The following is a 17,166-nucleotide window of genomic DNA, read 5'->3' as shown; positions in this document are numbered from 1 at the left end:
TCAAGATGGTCCCACTGAATGCCTGCCCCTTGGCATGTAGGCTAGCCAGACTAAATTATATGGTATGGAACTTCCTTCCACCCCCTGAAAACCTATGAAAGTAAGGGATTTTCAACTGGGGACAAAGAATTCAAACACTTGAGCCTATGGGGTTATTGTCATTCAAACCACCACAGCTTCCTTTCCCAAACAAACCATCCACTCTGACTGGTCACTCTCTGTTATAACAGGGGGTTATAACATGGGGTTATGGCCACTTTCTGTTATGGCATGCTCTTTCCCAGTTAAGAGGGGTTTCTGGTGAGATTTGGAGGAAAATGTAGTGTCCAGTGGGAAGGGAGAAAGGCCTTAAGCAGTTATTGTGTTGGAATTCTTGCTTCTCATTCAGTGAGAGGCTTCAACTACAGACTGAGGGCTTCTCTGTTCTTGTGCTGAATGTTTCCTGTTTTCCATCTTGCTTCAATTATAAGGGAATCCTGGTTAGTGGGGAGAGCAGAATCAAGGAACCCCAGGCTCTTAACCTGGCTTCTTCCAAACTGCCTCTCTGACTTCTCTTGAAAATTTCCTCCCTTCTGAACCTCTGACTTCCATCCCTCACCAGGATTCACATAGCTACCCAGCCTCCTACAAGGAGATTTAACTGATCAGAACTTCAAAGATTGTGGAGAGTTTGGGGTGTTGCAGGTCCAGAGCCTAATTACAATTTCCCTGGAGCTATCTTTAGCTCCCTAAATAGCCATTCCTTTCCTCCTTTATGTCTAAGCTCACATCCTGTGGCTACTGGGAGAAACCTTGTGAAATGTATTCATTTAGCGGATTACTAGCTTTCACTAGTCTAATGGCTGTGTCATCAGATAACATTGCTATGACCCACCTATCCTATGTTTACACCAATATATTTGAAAAGTGTCTGGATTTGTGACCTTTTTTCCACAAAACCATCACAAAATTGTCACCTTATTGGAACATGGTATTTGGAGGAACCTAAGTTCCCAGGCTATGTTCATTAATATTTGACTTCAGAATAAACTACCTCTTTTATTCCTTTGAGATGAGAGCTATCTGTTTCATTAATAATACCATAAGGACAGTCTGCTCAGCTGGGTGTTGGTATTGAAGGCCTTTAATCCCAGCACTTGGGAGGCAGACGCAGGAAGATCTCTGTGAGTTCGAGGCCAGCTTGGTCTACAAAGAGAGTTCTCGGACAGGCAGGGCTACACAGAGAAACCCTGTCTCAAAAAACTAAAACCAAACAAAACATCAAAAACAAACAAACAAAATCCCCATCACCCCAAAAAAACTCCAAAGCAATAACAACAACAAAAACAGTCTGCTCTTGTGCCTTCCCCTTAGAGTCCAAACTCTAGCTACCGTCTGGTAGCTGTTTGGATGCTGTGCCTTTTAGACAGCTCCAGTCTTCTCAGAGACCTCAGTTTGCCTTCTCCCCATGCAGCTGATGCCGGTGAAGACTTCAGATCCTGCTAAAGCTACAGTCGTTTGACATTACCTTCCAAATGGCATAGTGTCCCCCAGTTCAGTCTTAAAGTGAAGCAAGGTTATGAGTCGTAAGCCTTCCTTGGTTCCTTAGTTTCCAATGCTGCTTAGCTTCATATACTGGTCACTAGGCAACGGGTCTTCAGAATCCATTCACAGAAGCAGTGGGCTGGGTTGGGGTATCTTCAAGTGAAAGGGGTAAACTAAACTAAAAGGCTTCACTTCTAGGAATGAAGGGACCAGACCCTCACTCAGCCCTTGCTTTAGAAGCTTTGACAGGCTATAGAAAAGACACATAGGAACACAAGGAAATTCCAGATCTTCTAGGTTTCCCAGAGCCTAGGGCCAAAACTGAACACAAAGAATTCCCCCCCCCCCCAGCCTCCTGGGTACTTGGTTCCTGGGATATGTTTGGACACAAAAGAAACTTCAGGGGAGACCAAAACCTCCCCTAAAGTCTCCAGGATATACTTCTAAAAACTATTGGTATCTATGTACAACAAGCAAGTAACAGGACAAAGTCATAGAAACCACTGAATGTTCCCTCTCAGCATTGACCAATGAGAATACCTGGTACACAGGTATTTCATGCCAAAATATGACTTTGAGAAATTTTCCTGATTGTTCCCAAATATCAACCAATCAGAAGAAAGGGTTTATTTGGTGTTCACTTCCGGATTACAGTCCGTCACTAATGGAAGTCAGGGCAGGAACTCAAACAGGAACCTGGAAGCAAGAACCACTAGGGAACACTGACTTGCTTTCCTTCTGCTCATTGGTTCAGCCAACTTCCTTTATTTTATTTCATTATGTGTCTGGGTGTTTTGCTTACATGTATATCTCAGATCCTCTGGAGCTGTGGGTGTGGGAATTGAACCCAGATTCTTTAGAAGAACAGCCGGTGCTCTTGATCACTGAGCTAACGCTCCACTAACGGCCAGCTTTCTTTTTTTTTTAATTTATTTACTTATTTTTATTCCATATACAGTGTTCTGTCTGCATATTTGCCTGCACACTAGAAGAGGGTACCAGATCTTATGATAGATGGCTGTGAGCCACCATGTGGTTGCTGGGAATTGAACTCAGGACCTCTGGAAGAGCAGCCAGTGCGCTTAACCTCTGTGCCATCTCTCCAGCCCCCAGCCAGCTTTCTTATAAAACCCAGGACAATCTGCCCAAGGTAGAACAGACCCCAGTGGGCTGGGCCCTCCCACATCAATCGTCAGTGTCACATAGGCCAAAATGATGGAGGCAGTTCTTCACCCGAGGTTCCCTGTTCCAAGTGTTTCTAGTTTGGGACAAAAACTAACATAGTATTCTTGGGAACAGACACAAGTACAGCTTATACAGTTTCCGGTTTCTGTAATAACAAAGATGTGCAATTATCCTTGTTGTTCAGGTTCAAGGCCTTGGAAGAAAAAAAAGTTCATCTTTGGTTGAAAATGATAGCTTATGAAACAGTTGGGAAATGTGTAAAGTCCACGATGGGTAGAAAATGTTTGCCTAGAGGGCCAATATGAGAGCACAGTGTATTGGATCAACTATGACATAATTCGGCTATTTTTACTCGTGTATGGAATCCAGGTAAAGGGTCATGAGATATGAGACATGAAATCCACCGGACATGGGACTTACATGTAGGCTAAGCACGTGCAGACAGCACAAAACATCGCAGTGCACATTTTTGAAAGAACAGTCCCAAGATTAGTAACAAAGGTCCACTACTCCACAGCATGATGAAACTCAGTTGCAATCTTACATTTTTGAGTCTGCAACCTTAGGAATTTGGCGACTGGAGGTCTCGTTGGGAGAGAGGACTTTTAAGAACGAGCCTTAGTCCAGCCTACTCTTCATGGGGCAAAGAGCACCTGCAAAACAGTACTAGGAAGGGTGTTTGGATATATCGGAGTCTTACACACAGGCGCCTTAGTCAAAGTCTGTCACTACTTTTGCTTTTGTTGCTTTGCAGGCTCTGAGCTCTCCTACTCCGCGAGCCCACAGCTCATCCCACTGCAAGCTTAGACTGCAGGCAGGCCGCCCGCCGCTAGAGGATCTCTGACTCACCACCCCCAAGGAGCCGAGGGCTGAAGTGAAGAAGCAAAATGGTGGCCTCGCCTCTCGCTGTCCTGCGAACAAGCAGGTTGTGCCAATGGGGCTGGAAGAGCCGGGCGCGGTTGTCAGGGTCTCTGCCCTTCGGTCGGGGAGGATGGACCACTTGGGCCCCTGCGCGGACAAATGCGACGCTGAGCCTGGAGCCCGCGGGCCGCAGCTGTTGGGACGAGCCGCTGGGTATCTCCGTGCACGGCCTGGCCCCCGAGCAGCCCGTCACGCTGCGCGCGGCCCTGCGAGACGAGAAAGGCGCGCTCTTCCGCGCCCACGCACGCTACCGCGCCGACGACCACGGCGGCCTGGACCTGGCGCGCGCGCCCGCGCTGGGCGGCAGCTTCGCCGGGATCGAGCCCATGGGGCTGCTCTGGGCCCTGGAGCCCGAACGGCCATTCTGGCGCCTGATCAAGCGCGACGTGCAGACGCCCTTCGTGGTGGAGCTGGAGGTGCTGGACGGCCACGAGCCCGACGGCGGGCGGCTGCTGACGCGCGCGGTGCACGAGCGTCACTTCATGGCTCCCGGGGTGCGGCGCGTGCCCGTGCGCGAGGGCCGTGTGCGCGCCACGCTCTTTCTGCCTCCAGGTGAGCAGCCCTCCCTCCTGGGCTTGCAGCCCGGGATGCTTCAGGGATGCAGGGCCTGGGCCCCTTCTTTCCTGTCTCCCGCACTCTTCACGGGGCCCTTGGAGGTCAGTGGCCCCTGGAAAAGTCTTTCTGACTTGGGGTCATGTCTGGGCGAGCCCTGAACTGAAGGTCAGCTCAGGAGCAGTATCAGAGGGAAGGAGACTGGACTGGACTGGAAGGTGCCTGTTATGATGATGCAGTTTCCCTGAAGCTGGTCCTTCAATTCCACTGCTAAGATAAAGGGCATCATAAGGAGAGATACTCCTAATAATAAAGTTTGTAGTGTTACATCCACCCACCTACCCTCAGTTTTCTTTTAAAATTTCTTCTGTTTTTCCTTGTGGTGGTGTGAGGACTCAAACTAGGCAAGCACTCTTCTACTGCGCCCAATTTTTCAATATTTTTTTTCTTGGTTTTAGCTGTATGTGGAGGTTCCAGTAAATCAGGTGGGAGATTCAGCGGGACTCCAAAGCAGTATTGGGTGAAGCAATCAACTCCAGGAGAGACCATTTAGTATGCCATTGAGATAAATTTCACAAGGCTGGGCTGAGGGTTTGGCTCAGTCGAGTAGCTCTGGGTTTCATTCCCAGCACATCATAAACTGGGCATGGTGACACAGGGCTGTACTCCCAGCACTTATAAGTCAAGGCAGGATATCCAGAAGTTCTAGGTCATTTTGGCAACATAGCAATACTGGGTGATGCTGGGATCTTTGACAGTTGGTCTCAAAACAAACAAACAAACAAAATTGGCAAAGTAGGCAAAATCAACGAAGTATTCAGATGCCACTTTCAGAATATGGAGAAGTGCACACAAATCCATGGTAGTGGTGAAGAAGAAAGCCGGAAGGGCTTCTGCCTGCTCAGTTCTAGTCTGTTCCTGAGCAGGTGCCTGCCAGCTGCTCACTGGGTTATTCTTTAAGTTGGACAAGTGGGAGACAGACAAGCCTCCTCATACAAATGGTAAAAACTTCAAGGACACGAAATAGTGCAGAATGAAAATGCAGCCTTTCGGGGGTCTCATCACTTAGCAGAATGTGTTTGAGATTCATGGGGTCTTCTACCCACAGGGCCTCTGTTTGATTCATCTGCCAGTTGAAGGACTTTAGGTTCACTGGCAGTCTGTGGAGATTATGAATGAAGTTGTTTCAAATGCTTGTGTAGAAGTTTGTGTGAGAACCAAAAATTTCACTTGGGTAAATAGGTGTGGGATGACTAAGGTCATGTGGTAAAAATAGGTTTGATTTTTTTTTTTTTTTTTAAGATAGGGTTTCTCTGAGTAGCCTTGGCTGTCCTGGAACTTGCTCTGTATAGTTCAGGCTGGCCTTGAACTCACAGAGATCCTCTTGCTTCTGCCTCCAGAGTGCTGGGATCAAAGGTGTGTGCCACCACCCCACTGCATTCTACAGGTACACGATTTTGCATTACACCAGCATCGTGTGATGGTGGCTGCTGCATAGCCTCACTGGAAGTTGGCACAATCAATTTCTAATCAGAGAGGATAGTGGCGTGTGTGTGTGTGTGTGTGTGTGTGTGTTTGAAATCAAATTTAGTATGCCATCCATGCTAGATAGCACTCTACCCCTAGCCCTTAGTGTATTTTTAATGTTAAAAGTAACATATGCTCCTTGTAAAAGCCTGGGGATTTGAGTCTTAGATATAGAGGGGAATGCAGGTGGAGAAGAAACTGTGGAATTATCTGAGGCCATTCTGATGCTTGGAGACAGGAGTTCCTTCAGCCTTCCCATGGTCAGTAGAAAACAGTCTCATCCCAGAGTAAACAACAAACGCCCATTCCTGCCACTGCAAACACTTCTTAGTAATGTTTAGTTCTGTTTCTTCCCCAGAACCTGGGCCCTATCCTGGGATCCTGGACCTTTTTGGAGTTGGAGGTGGCCTTCTGGAGTACCGAGCTAGTCTGCTGGCTGGGAAGGGCTTTGCTGTCATGGCTCTGGCTTATTATAACTACGATGACCTCCCCAAGGGCATGGACACCATGCGCATGGAGTACTTTGAAGAAGCAGTGAACTACCTGCTCAGCCACCCTGAGGTTAGCTCTCCCTCATTTTATTGGCCCCTGTCATATCTCCTCATCATGTGCTGATTCACAGAATGAGCAAACTGATGACAGCCTCTCCCTCTTTATTTCACCAAGAGCCCAAGCCCATTGTCGCTTTCTAGGTTTGATACAAGGAAAGGGAAAGAAAAAGGGAGGCCAGCCCCAGCCAGTGCTCATTCAAATGATGTGCTCAGCAGCCCTCTCCTGCCTATGTCCCTGTGCCCCCATGTCCCCATGTCCCATCCCCCTGTGTGAGTAGAGGTGGAAGCATAGGGTGAACTTGACAGTCAACAGCGGGAGACCAGGGCTCTGAGCTTTGCAGATCCAGCGCCGCAGAGGCTGAGGTGGGAATCCTGCTTGTTTTATAATTTTATAACCAGAACTTAAAGTGACCGGAAGTGTTGGCACTCTCAGAGAAGTGGAGCCAGCGTAGGCTGCATCTGGAGAGAAGTTTGAGAATAGATGGCCAATTTCCCACTCGACGACTTTGTCACTTCTTCTCTGTTGACTCTTTTGATAAGCAGATAATCATTTTTAAAAAGTTATTGACATTGTGTGTGTGCACAAGAACTGTGCTCATGACAGAGGCCAGAGGCTACCTTTGTGGGGTCAGTTCTCTCCTTCCACTTTTGTGTATGTTCTGAGAATCGAACTTGGGTCATCAGGCTTGCACAGCAAGAGCTCTACCCAATGAACCACCTCACCAGCCCTGATTTTACCAATTTCTAATTCTCTGACTTTGGGACCTATGTTTGTTTCTTTTTCTTTTTTTTAATAAACAGGGTAATTACCATATCACTTAATTTTTAGTACTTCAGCAAAGTATAATGTTTGAATGTTTCAAGGGTGTTGTTATGGAAGCCACAAGAGAAGAAAAAAGATTGTTGTGAGAGGTCAGCCAGAAGATCTTTTGCTTATAGCCCAGAGAACACTGGGATTCAGGACAGGAGCAGTCCTTGTGGGACAGTGCCAACCCAAACCACCCAGAAGGCACTGGGTAGGGAATGGAAGAAAGGGAGTACAACAAACATCTTCCCACAGGTTTTGCAGGGAACCAGGGTGCAGAACACAGTCATAACTAGTGTGGCCTGGGGCGCAGGGCTGTGAGGAAATAGAAGAGGCTCAGAGCAGGGAAGAGCTGAGGAGGACCAGCAGAGAGAAGTCAAAAGAGAGGAGGCCGGAAGTAAGCGTGGAGGCCAGCCCTGGAGCGAGATAGTGGACAGCATCCCAAACACAACTAGAGGTGGCTGCTGAGATTTTGTGGGACACCTGAGGGTTTGAGCTGCCATGGGAATAGGTAGATTGAGGAGTGAGAAAATGAGACATCCTCCTGACAGCTTCTGTCTTCTCAGTGCAGCATGGAAAGCTGAAGGCGGTGGGACGTGTGGGGGCTCAAGAGGCTGAGGAGGTGGGGGAGCGTGTGAGGTGGTCGTTTGGAGAAGTGAAAGCAAAACAGCGCAGGACTGATGGGCCAGTCCCTGCTGGTGTCGAATGAGCAGCCAGCAGGAATGCACATTTTTGATAGCTCCACTCAGGCCTGGAGGAAGTGAGCAAGGGATCTCACCAGGATGAGTCCTTTTCTGGGTCAGTATGGCCAAGGGAATGATGGTAATAAAGGAGTAGAAAGAGCTTGCTGATGAAGCACAGACTCTGACAGGGAGGGGCTGATTGGGTGAACATGGGTGATCTACAGTGGAGAGAAGGCTGTTAAGGCCTCAGCAAGGTAGAAAGGCGTGTTTCTAGAAGGACTAAGCTGGAGAGATAGTGGCCAGAGGATGCAATGTTTAAAAGTGACATTTCTTTGAACCTAAACAATTCATGCTAGTGACAAGAGGTTTGGGTTATATAAGTGGGAAGGGTTGGTATGGTTGGGTTAGAGGAAAAGATCATAGGAGTTCTAAAAATCCTTGCAATCACCAAGAATAATGACAGAGAAATTGTGATAAGAGAGCTGTGGGGAAGGAGCAGATAAATGTCCCCAGGTTGCAATGCAGTTGTAATGTAACTAGATGGAACCCAAATCTAGGCCTACTTTTCTGGCCCTCACAGTTTCCAGGACTAAAGCTCCATTTTAATTTGTTTCTTTCCCAGGTGAAGGGTCCAGGAATTGGACTGCTTGGGATTTCCAAAGGGGGTGAACTTGGCCTTGCTATGGCCTCCTTCCTGAAGGGCATCAAAGCTGCTGTTGTGATCAATGGCTCTGTGGCTGCTGTTGGGAACACCATATACTACAAGGATGAGACTATACCCCCTGTTTCTCTTCTGAGAAATCGAGTTAAAATGACCAAAGATGGCCTCTTGGATGTTGTGGAAGGTCTGCAAAGCCCTTTGGTGGAAGAGAAGAGCTTCATCCCCGTGGAAAGGTCTGACACGGCCTTCCTGTTGCTTGTAGGTCAGGATGACCACAACTGGAAGAGCGAGTTCTATGCCAATGAGATCTCCAAACGCTTAGAGGCCCATGGGAAGGGGAAGCCCCAGATCATCTGCTACCCAGAAGCAGGGCACTATATTGAGCCCCCTTACTTCCCACTGTACAAGGCTGGCATGCACCTCCTGGTGGGTGCTAATATCACCTTTGGAGGGGAGCCTAAGCCTCATGCTGTGGCCCAGGTGGATGCATGGCAGCAGCTCCAGACTTTCTTACACAAACACTTGGGTGGTAAGAGTTAGGAGGTCACTCCTAAAATATTACCCATTATCTGATGGTTCTGGAGAAAACTTCAAATATGTTATCAGAGTATCAGTTCTGTCTAGTTCATGCGGATATATTCTAATTCCCTAAAGTTTTTTCTTTTTTCTTTTTTTTTTTTTTTTTTTTTTTTTTTTTTTTTTTTTTTTTGAGACAGGGTTTCTCTGTGTAGCCCTAGATGGCCTGGAACTCTCTCTGTAGACAAGGCTGACCTTGAACTCCTGTAGATCTGCCTGCCTCTGTCTCCCAAGTGTTGGGACTAAAGGCATGCACCACCATTGCCATTACAAGTTTTTTCTTTATGCAATAAAATAAGTGCCTATGAAAGACTGAGGGTATAGCTTAGTGGTAATGCATTTGTTTTTTGTGCATTGTGCCCTGAGTTCATTCCCCAGTGCCATGAGACAACAAAGAAATTAGAGCTTTCTTATAAAAATAATACCTGTTGAGCTCGTGAGACGGCTCAGTGGGTAAAGGGGCTTGCAGCCATGCTGACACCCCAGGACCCACATGGTGAAAGAGAGAACCAAGTGTGACAAGTTGTCTACACACACACACACACACACACACACACACACACACACACACACTCATGTAAATAAAATGCCATCTAAAAATAGTGCCTATCCAAAAAAGGTGTTATTTTGTATCATGAATTAAAGGGAACCTTAAGTATGAACATTCTTATTAAAATAAAAAATATTATAGACAAAATGATGGTGTCCTTCAATTCTTGGGCCAAGGTCACTATTATTATCTTCCTTCAAGAAGTGGTTTGGGGGTGACTTGGGAGCCTCTTTTCAGATGCTTGACACACATACAGGCAGCAAGAATATCAGTTTTATAAAGCAATGGGAAAAGAATCCTCTGTATTTGATGAGCTCTGTGCTGTGACAACACATGGGAGTGGTGAGCATTTAGTCCAGGAAGCAGTAGAGCAGCTGGGGAAGGAAACAGTCTAGGAATCCTATGCTGTGTCAACCTTCAAACCTGTCTGTGAGGCAAGGAAGAGAATGTGTGTAAGCATGCGCTCTTGTTCCCACACATGTGGTAATCCATCAGTCAGCTATTGGTCATATGAGCACAGGAGGCTTTCTCTACTCAGTGCTAGGTTCATGGTTGAACCCTTATAACACAAGATAGGCAGTTAAGAGAAAGCGACAGAAGCCTATTCAAATTTATTATTGTTTTTGTTTTGATTTTTTTGTTTTGGTTTCTCTGTGTAGTCCTGGGTATTCTGGAACTCACTCTGTAGACCAGGTTGATCTTGAACTCACAAAGATCCACTTGCCTCTTCCTCGTGAGTGTTGGGATTAAGGACATTTGCAGCCTCAGATTTAGTATATTATTAAGCACACATGTGAGCATGCCTGTGCTCCCAGAGTTCAGAAGACTTCATGAAGTTGGTTTTTGTTTTGTTTTGTTTTGTTTTAATACTTTTTTGTCTTGTGCCTTTTGGGGGGCCTGCCACCTAGCTTCCAAATAAATAATATGCATGAAGACTTATTCTTTCTTATGAATGCCTGGCCTTAGCTTAGTTTATTTCTAGCCAGTTTTTCTTAAATTATCCCATCTACCTTTTGCTTCTGGATTTTTAACCTTCTCTATTTCTATATCTCTTTCTTTCCTTCTTATTCCATCTCTGTCTATGTGGCTGTGGGGCTGGCCCCTTCTTTTCTCGATCCTTGCTCTCTTGCTTGCTCCTCCTCCTCCTCGATCCAAGATTTCTCCTCCCATTTATTCGCTCTGCCTGCCAGCTCCCACCTATCCTTTCTCTGCCCAGTTATCAGCCATACAGCTCTTTAGTAGACCAATCAGGTGTTTTAGACAGGCAAAGTGTCACAGCTTCACAGAGTTAAACAGATTTAACTAAAAGAATGCAACACATCTTTGCATCATTATCATTCTTCAGCATAAACACATGTAACACATCTTAAATATTATATTCTACAACAACTTCAGAACCCCTGGAGCTAGAGATAGAGGTGATGGCAAGTCACTCAACATGGGTGCTGGAAACTGAATTCTGGTCTTCTGTGAGAGCAGTACATGCTCCTAATTGTTGAGTCATCTCTCTAGCCTCAAAAACTTGTTTAATAAAGGCATTGCACGAAGTGATTCAGTGGGAAAAGGGACTGTCTGCCAAGCCTGACAACCTGTGTTCAAATCCTGGAACCCACACATAGGAACGAGAGAACTGGCTCCAGCAACCTGTCCTCTGATTTCCACACACCTGCCCCTTCCCCATATACGAATAAATAATTAAAAAATTTAAAGTGTCAGCCGAGCGGTGGTAGCACACGCCTTTAGTCCCAGCACTTGGGAGGCAGAGGCAGGTGGATCTCTATGAGTTCGAGACCAGCCTGGTGTACAAGAGCTAATTCCAGGATAGCCTCCAAAGCCACGGAGAAACCCTGTCTCGAAAAAAAAAAATTTAAAGTGTCACATAGCATGAGAGCCTTCAGAAATTGAGACCCAGGTCTGGAGTGGTGGCTTGGTTAAGAGCACACCACGCACTAGCCAGAGATCAAGTGGCATTCCCCCAAGCTTTCTGCTTCGGGGTCCTGCCTTGAGTTCCTGCTCTGACTTCCCTGACTGCTAGACTGTTGTGCGGTATTCCTTTACACCGTGTGAAGATGTGTCACTGTAATTGGTTCAATAAAGAGCTAAATGGCCAAAAGCTAGGCAGGAGGTATAGCAGGGACTTCTGGGAAGAAGAAAGGCGGAGATGCCAGGCAGACGCAGAGAGAAAGACATTCAGGAGAGGTGAATGCCATGAATCACGTGGCAACATGTAGCTGAATAGAAGTGGGTTAATCTAAGTTACAAGAGCTGGTGGGATAAGCCTAAGTAATGGCCCAACTTTCATATTTCATAAGGCTCCGTGTTGTTGTTTTTGTGAGTTGGTGGCCCATAGAAAAATCTGTCTACACCAGAGTGTGGCCTGAAGTGTCAGCTAAATAAGTCCTTTCCTCCCTAAGTTGTTTTTGGTCATAATATTCATCCCTCTGACAAAATACAATTAGAACATTAGTTGCCAGAGTGGGGGAAGGTTAAGGGAAGGAGATTGGGAGGAGTTGGCTATGGGTACCATTTCTGCCAGACCGTGGTGGTGCACGCCTTTAATCCCAGAACTCAGGGAAGCAGAGGCAGGTAGATCTCTGTGAGTTTGAGATCAGCCTGATCTACAGAGTGAGTTCTAGGACAGGCTCCAAAGCTATACAGAGAAACCCTGTCTCGAAAAACCAAAATGTCCTATTAGATCTTTCAATGACTACTTGTCCTGTAGGATTGTGTGGTATACTGGTGGCATGCTTTATGTTATACTATTTGAAGAACTGTTCCATTTTTTTTCTTGATCTCTTCAGGAGCCTCATCTAAATGTAAGGAGAGAAGTGAGCTTTGGCAAGGCAAGTGCAGACCACAATCTTTGTTGATCAGCCTGGAAGGCTTGGAATGGTAGAAAAACCTTGATAATGTAAGAAGAAGGTCTACCTGAGGGAAAAAATGGAGCTAAAGCTAGAGTTGGGGAGATATGGGATGGGTGTGTTGTGTTTCCTGGCAGTTTTCTGGCTTTACAGAAAGAAAGTGGGACAGGCTCTGAGCATCAGTGAGCCCCCTGCACACCAGGTTGTCATCCTCGAGCTCTCTACTCCCAAAGGAAGCAGAGGGCATATGTGTTCGGTCCCTCTCCATAAAATACCTCAGAGTGTCCAGGAGGACAGAGTGTAGCAGGTGATGGCTAGGAGAACTACTGAGGGGCTGGTACTGAACTACTAAGGGTATTGAGAAGAGGCCTGTTGACTGTGTGGGATGTCCACTGTCACATGCAGCCTGACTCCTGGGTCTAGACTGAATGAACCACTAGGATGAAGGCAGAAGGACAAACTGACAAGACTGAGTTAGGAGAGAAAGTCTTACAGGGGACTCTCCTGGAATGGGAATCAGGAACTTGGCTACTGTTTGATGAAACCGTGGATGTCAGCAGAAGTCTGATTGTGGGCGATATGAGAACAGCTGCAGTCGGGGAGTCAGGGATGCTCAAAGGAGGTCTTCAAATCAGATTGAGGTGGGCTGTTCCATCACATAGTTCTCTCTTCACTAAAATGAAGAGAGCTGGCACTCCATTCCCCCAAAGTTTGGTACAAGCCAGCACACTGCTCTGTTCATGTAACAAATGCTTGACCCCGGTACCTAGTCACACATCCTCGTGATTTGCTAACATTACATCAGTGACAAAGTCACCAGCGCAGCACCTGATAGAGTTACCTTCCCCAACAGTCGAGTGAATTAAAAGTAGGGTAAAGTTCATGGCAAGCTCTCAACTGGGTAACTTCTGCTCAAAGCTCTGGGAAGTGAGCCAACAGCAGGCTCAGCAGGATTAATGTATTTGTGCCCAGGCTGGTTGTGTGGAAAATCAGACCTTCCATGTAGCTAACCTCTCTGGATGGCAGTGTCCTTTAAGGACAAAGGATGAGGTTACATAAAGAGAGAGACATAGGATCTCAATGACTTCAGTAGGACAGTGCTAACTTCCCATGTTCCAAGCCTTAGCTGTTATCTTGGTTAGGGTTTTTATTGCTCTGAAGAGACAACATGACCATGGAAACTCTTTTTTTTTTTTTTTCTTCCAAGACAGGGTTTCTCTGTAGCTTTAGAGCCTGTCCTGGAACTCTCTCTGTAGACCAGGCTGGCCTTGAACTCACAGAGATCTGCCTGTCTCTGTACTCTCCCGAGTGCTGGGGAATAAAGGTGTGCACCACCACCACCTGGCTTGTAACAGGCTTTCTTTTGGGCCACCAACCAGCTCCAAAACCATGACATGGAGAATTAATATTATTATTTTTAAGGATTTTATTTATTATGTATACAACATTCTGCTTCCATATACATGTATATCTGCACACCAGCAGAGGGCACCAGATCTGATAATGGATGGTTGTGAGCCACCATGTGGTTGCTGGGAATTGAACTCAGGGCCTCTGGAAGAGCAGTCAGTGCTCTTAACCCGTGAGCCATCTCTCCAGCCCGAGAATTATTATTAGTTATGAATGCTTGGCAGGCGTTGGTGGCGCACACCTTTAATCCCAGCACTCGGGAGGCAGAGGCAGGCGGATCTCTGTGAGTTCCAGGACAGCCTGGTCTCCAGAGCAGGTGCCAGGATAGGCTCCAAAGCTATACAGAGAAACCCTGTCTCAAACCCCCCCCCCAAAAAAAAAGTTATGACTGCTTGGCCTTATCTTAGCTCTTATTTAAATCTGTTTCTCTTTATCTATGTTTTGCCTTGGGGCTTTTTACCTTTCTTTCTTTCTGTATGCCCTACTTTCCTGCTTCTTGTGTCTCTGTCCATCTGGGGCTTTTGGCCTCAGGTGTGTTCCTCTCATTTCTCCCTCATTCTCTTCTTTCCTTCTCTCTTGAGCCTAGATTTCTCCTCCTACTTATACTTCTGCCTGCCAGCCCTGCCTATCCCTCTCCTGCCTAGCTATTGGCCATTCAGCTTTTTATTAAACCAATCAGGTGCCTTAGGCAGGCAAGGTGAAACAAATGCAACACCTCTTTACATAATTAATCAAATGCAGCATAAACAAATGTAACACATCTTTACATAATTAAAATAATATTCTACAACAACACTCAGACATAAAATAAAATAAATAAATCTAGTAAAAATACAATTTAAAGAAAGGAAGGATTTATTTTTGCTCACAGCTTTTTCAGTCTATACCTGGCTGGCCCCAATGCTTTGGGCTGAGGTAAGTCAGACCATGGTGGCAACAGGAGGCAGGAGACAGGAAGGAAACAGCAACAAGATGTACTCTTCAACAACATGGTTCCACTTCCTTCAACTAAGCTCCACCTAAGAGTTCATCCACCTAAGAATTCAACAATGGGTTCATTCACTGAGGTTAGATCCGACTCACTCACCCACTCCCAATAATGCCATCAACACACGTTGTCATTTTGGGGAACACCTTAAGAGAAAGTGAGTCTAAACTATAGTAATAGTGAGACCTCAAGAGTCATAAAATAGAATTAAAACTCTTCAGTTAAATTATATTATCGGCCAAATGGATTTAGCAGGTGTAAAGAATACTCCATCCTGCATTGAACCAAGTACCTGATATCCCTGAGCTATGTTCCCAGCTCTCTTTTTAATGATGTTTGCCACCGAGTGTCATCTGTGTTTCAATTTACCCTTTAATACAGCCTGGTTTACAAATCAAGTTCCAGAACAGAGAAACCCTGTCTCAAGGAAAAAAAATAAGAGAGAGTTGAAGGTCATCCTTGGTTACATAGTAAGTTTGAGGAAAGTCTGGGCTACCTGAGACTCTGCCTCCCCCCCCCCAAACCAAGGAAACACACACTCACAAACAATATAACCAAGGACAAACTAAACTCAAAATTAGTAAAAGGGAAGAAATAATAAGATCAGAGCAGAAATAAAGAAGGCTAAAAAAAAATCAGTCAAAAAAAAAAAAAAAGAATTGATGAAACAAAAAGTTGAGGAACCTAGAGCTTAAGCTACTGAGTGAGGGAGGGACAGAGGGAAGGAGAGATGACCCTGGTGCACAAAGCTAGAGGTGAAGACAATGCCTCATAACTGGCACCTCAGAAATGAAAAGGGTCATTAGGGAATGCTTTTAAAAACTACACACCAATAAGTTAGAAAACCTAGAACAAACAGGCAAATTTCTGGGCCCATATGACCTACTAAAATTAAAGCAAGAGGTTATAAAACTTAGTAGTCAGCAAGTAGTGAGATTAAATCAGTCTTCCACCAAAGAGAAGTCGAGCAGTATGGATTCCTAGCAGTGTGGCTTCATAATGAATTGTGCCAACATTTTAAGGGATAATGAGTGTTCATCCTAATTCTTCACACAGAGAAACATTTTACTGTTATCAAAACCTGAAAAGATATAAATGAAAGGCAGAGGAAGGAAGGAAGGAAAGAAGGAAGGAAGGAAGGAAGGAAGGAAGGAAGGAAGGAGGGAAGGAAGGAAAACTATAAACCAGGCCATTGATTCTTTGATCTTTCTCTAGCTGTGACCCACTTCTACCCTCAGAAGGGCTCATCTGTAACTCCAATTGTGAAGAATCCAATGCCTTTTTCTCACCTCCAGGCATGCACGTGGTGCACAGACATTCATGCAGGCAAAAAACGGTCACACACATGAAGAATCAGTCAAACAAACACAAACCACTCAAACACATAAAATGTAATTTTAAAAATAGACATACTAGGGACAGTAACATACTGACACAGTAACAAAGCATGTGGTGCTAGCAAACAGGACCTAATCTAGATGCTTGTGCAAACACAGGTTCCTACAATGTGAACTTAACATCTTCTACTGCTCTTACTAGCATGCTGTTTCTGGTCGCCATATGGTTTTCTCTAGCGTTTGCCTCACTTGGCAGTCAGTGTTTGACCTTACAGTTGAGCCTCAAGAAATTTCCACTTATTGCCAGGTGTGATGGTACATCCCTGTAATCCCTTCGCGTGGGAGATGGAGGCTGGAAGATCAAGAGTCCGAGGTTATGTCTGCTTGAATAACTAGCAGCCCCAGTTAACGAGAAGACAGAGATAAAGAGAGATGATAATCTGTCCAAGCGAGATATAAACAATGTCTCCAACCCAGTTCAGTGTAGGGATGGGACTGACCCAGGTGCCACAATTTTTTTTCTTTCTTTTTTTTCTGGTTTTTTGAGACAGTGTTTCTCTGCAGCTTTGTAGGCTGTCCTGGAACTAGCTCTTGTAGACCAGGCTGGTCTTGAACTCACAGAGATCCGCCTGTCTTTGCCTCCCCAGTGCTGGGATCAAAGGCATGCGCCACCACCGCCCGGCTGTAGGTACCATAATTTCTATAGCTCAACGTTTCCATAACGATCTCATCACTGAAAGCCAGTGTCACTTAATCATGGACAAATTCTGGGGACTTTGGAGGGAAATCTGTCAGGGAGTGTCCTTAATCTGAGATAGCCAGAGAAACTCAGCAGTAGGTCAGGCAAAGGATGTTATCTTTGCAATGAAATCCTGACTCTAAAGGGGACAGAACAACACTTTAGTTTAACTCTGGAGACAGCATGTCATATATTTGGGTAGTAAGTGTAGCAACCTCCAGTCAGTGAACTACACTAGAACCTCTATGGTTTTACTGCCCTCCCATGGGCACAGAGACCCATCAGTGGCAAACTTC

At 45.7% G+C, this 17,166-nt stretch overlaps 2 protein-coding genes across 8 annotated transcripts in view; one reads left to right on the top strand and one right to left on the bottom strand.

The window, feature by feature from the left end:
- The window catches only part of Heatr4 (HEAT repeat containing 4), a 34,793-nt gene extending 31,097 nt beyond the window's left edge, over window positions 1-3,696 (bottom strand). For 3 of the 7 annotated variants that reach the window (XM_035445013.1, XM_035445007.1, XM_035445012.1), the window contains exon 1: window positions 1,034-3,037. The gene's annotated coding sequence lies outside the window, so the exon portion shown is untranslated. Of the gene's footprint in view, window positions 1-1,033; window positions 3,038-3,129; window positions 3,261-3,558 lie in introns of those variants that run through there. The other 4 variants (XM_035445011.1, XM_035445010.1, XM_035445008.1 and 1 more) reach the window with 4 other exon arrangements.
- On the top strand, window positions 3,562-9,117 carry LOC100772859 (acyl-coenzyme A thioesterase 1). Its single transcript, XM_027418465.2, has 3 exons — window positions 3,562-4,182; window positions 6,068-6,270; window positions 8,371-9,117. The coding sequence occupies exons 1-3, from the start codon at window positions 3,597-3,599 to the stop codon at window positions 8,947-8,949; spliced, it is 1,368 nt and encodes a 455-aa protein (XP_027274266.1). The 5' UTR covers window positions 3,562-3,596; the 3' UTR covers window positions 8,950-9,117.
- The last annotated feature ends 8,049 nt before the right edge of the window (window positions 9,118-17,166 follow it).

Source organism: Cricetulus griseus, chromosome 5 (genome assembly GCF_003668045.3).
Source record: "Cricetulus griseus strain 17A/GY chromosome 5, alternate assembly CriGri-PICRH-1.0, whole genome shotgun sequence".
Classification (NCBI taxonomy): Eukaryota; Metazoa; Chordata; class Mammalia; order Rodentia; family Cricetidae; genus Cricetulus; species Cricetulus griseus.
The sequence above is the reverse complement of the archived record's forward strand: the minus strand, read 5'-3'. Positions and strand labels throughout refer to the sequence as shown.

Excerpts from the sequence above, each read along its gene's own strand:
- LOC100772859 (XM_027418465.2), top strand. The coding sequence starts at position 3,597 with ATGGTGGCCTCGCCTCTCGCTGTCCTGCGAACAAGCAGGTTGTGCCAA. Across the intron at positions 4,183-6,067 it reads CACGCTCTTTCTGCCTCCAG|AACCTGGGCCCTATCCTGGG; the intron begins GTGAGCAGCCCT and ends TTTCTTCCCCAG. Across the intron at positions 6,271-8,370 it reads ACCTGCTCAGCCACCCTGAG|GTGAAGGGTCCAGGAATTGG; the intron begins GTTAGCTCTCCC and ends TTTCTTTCCCAG.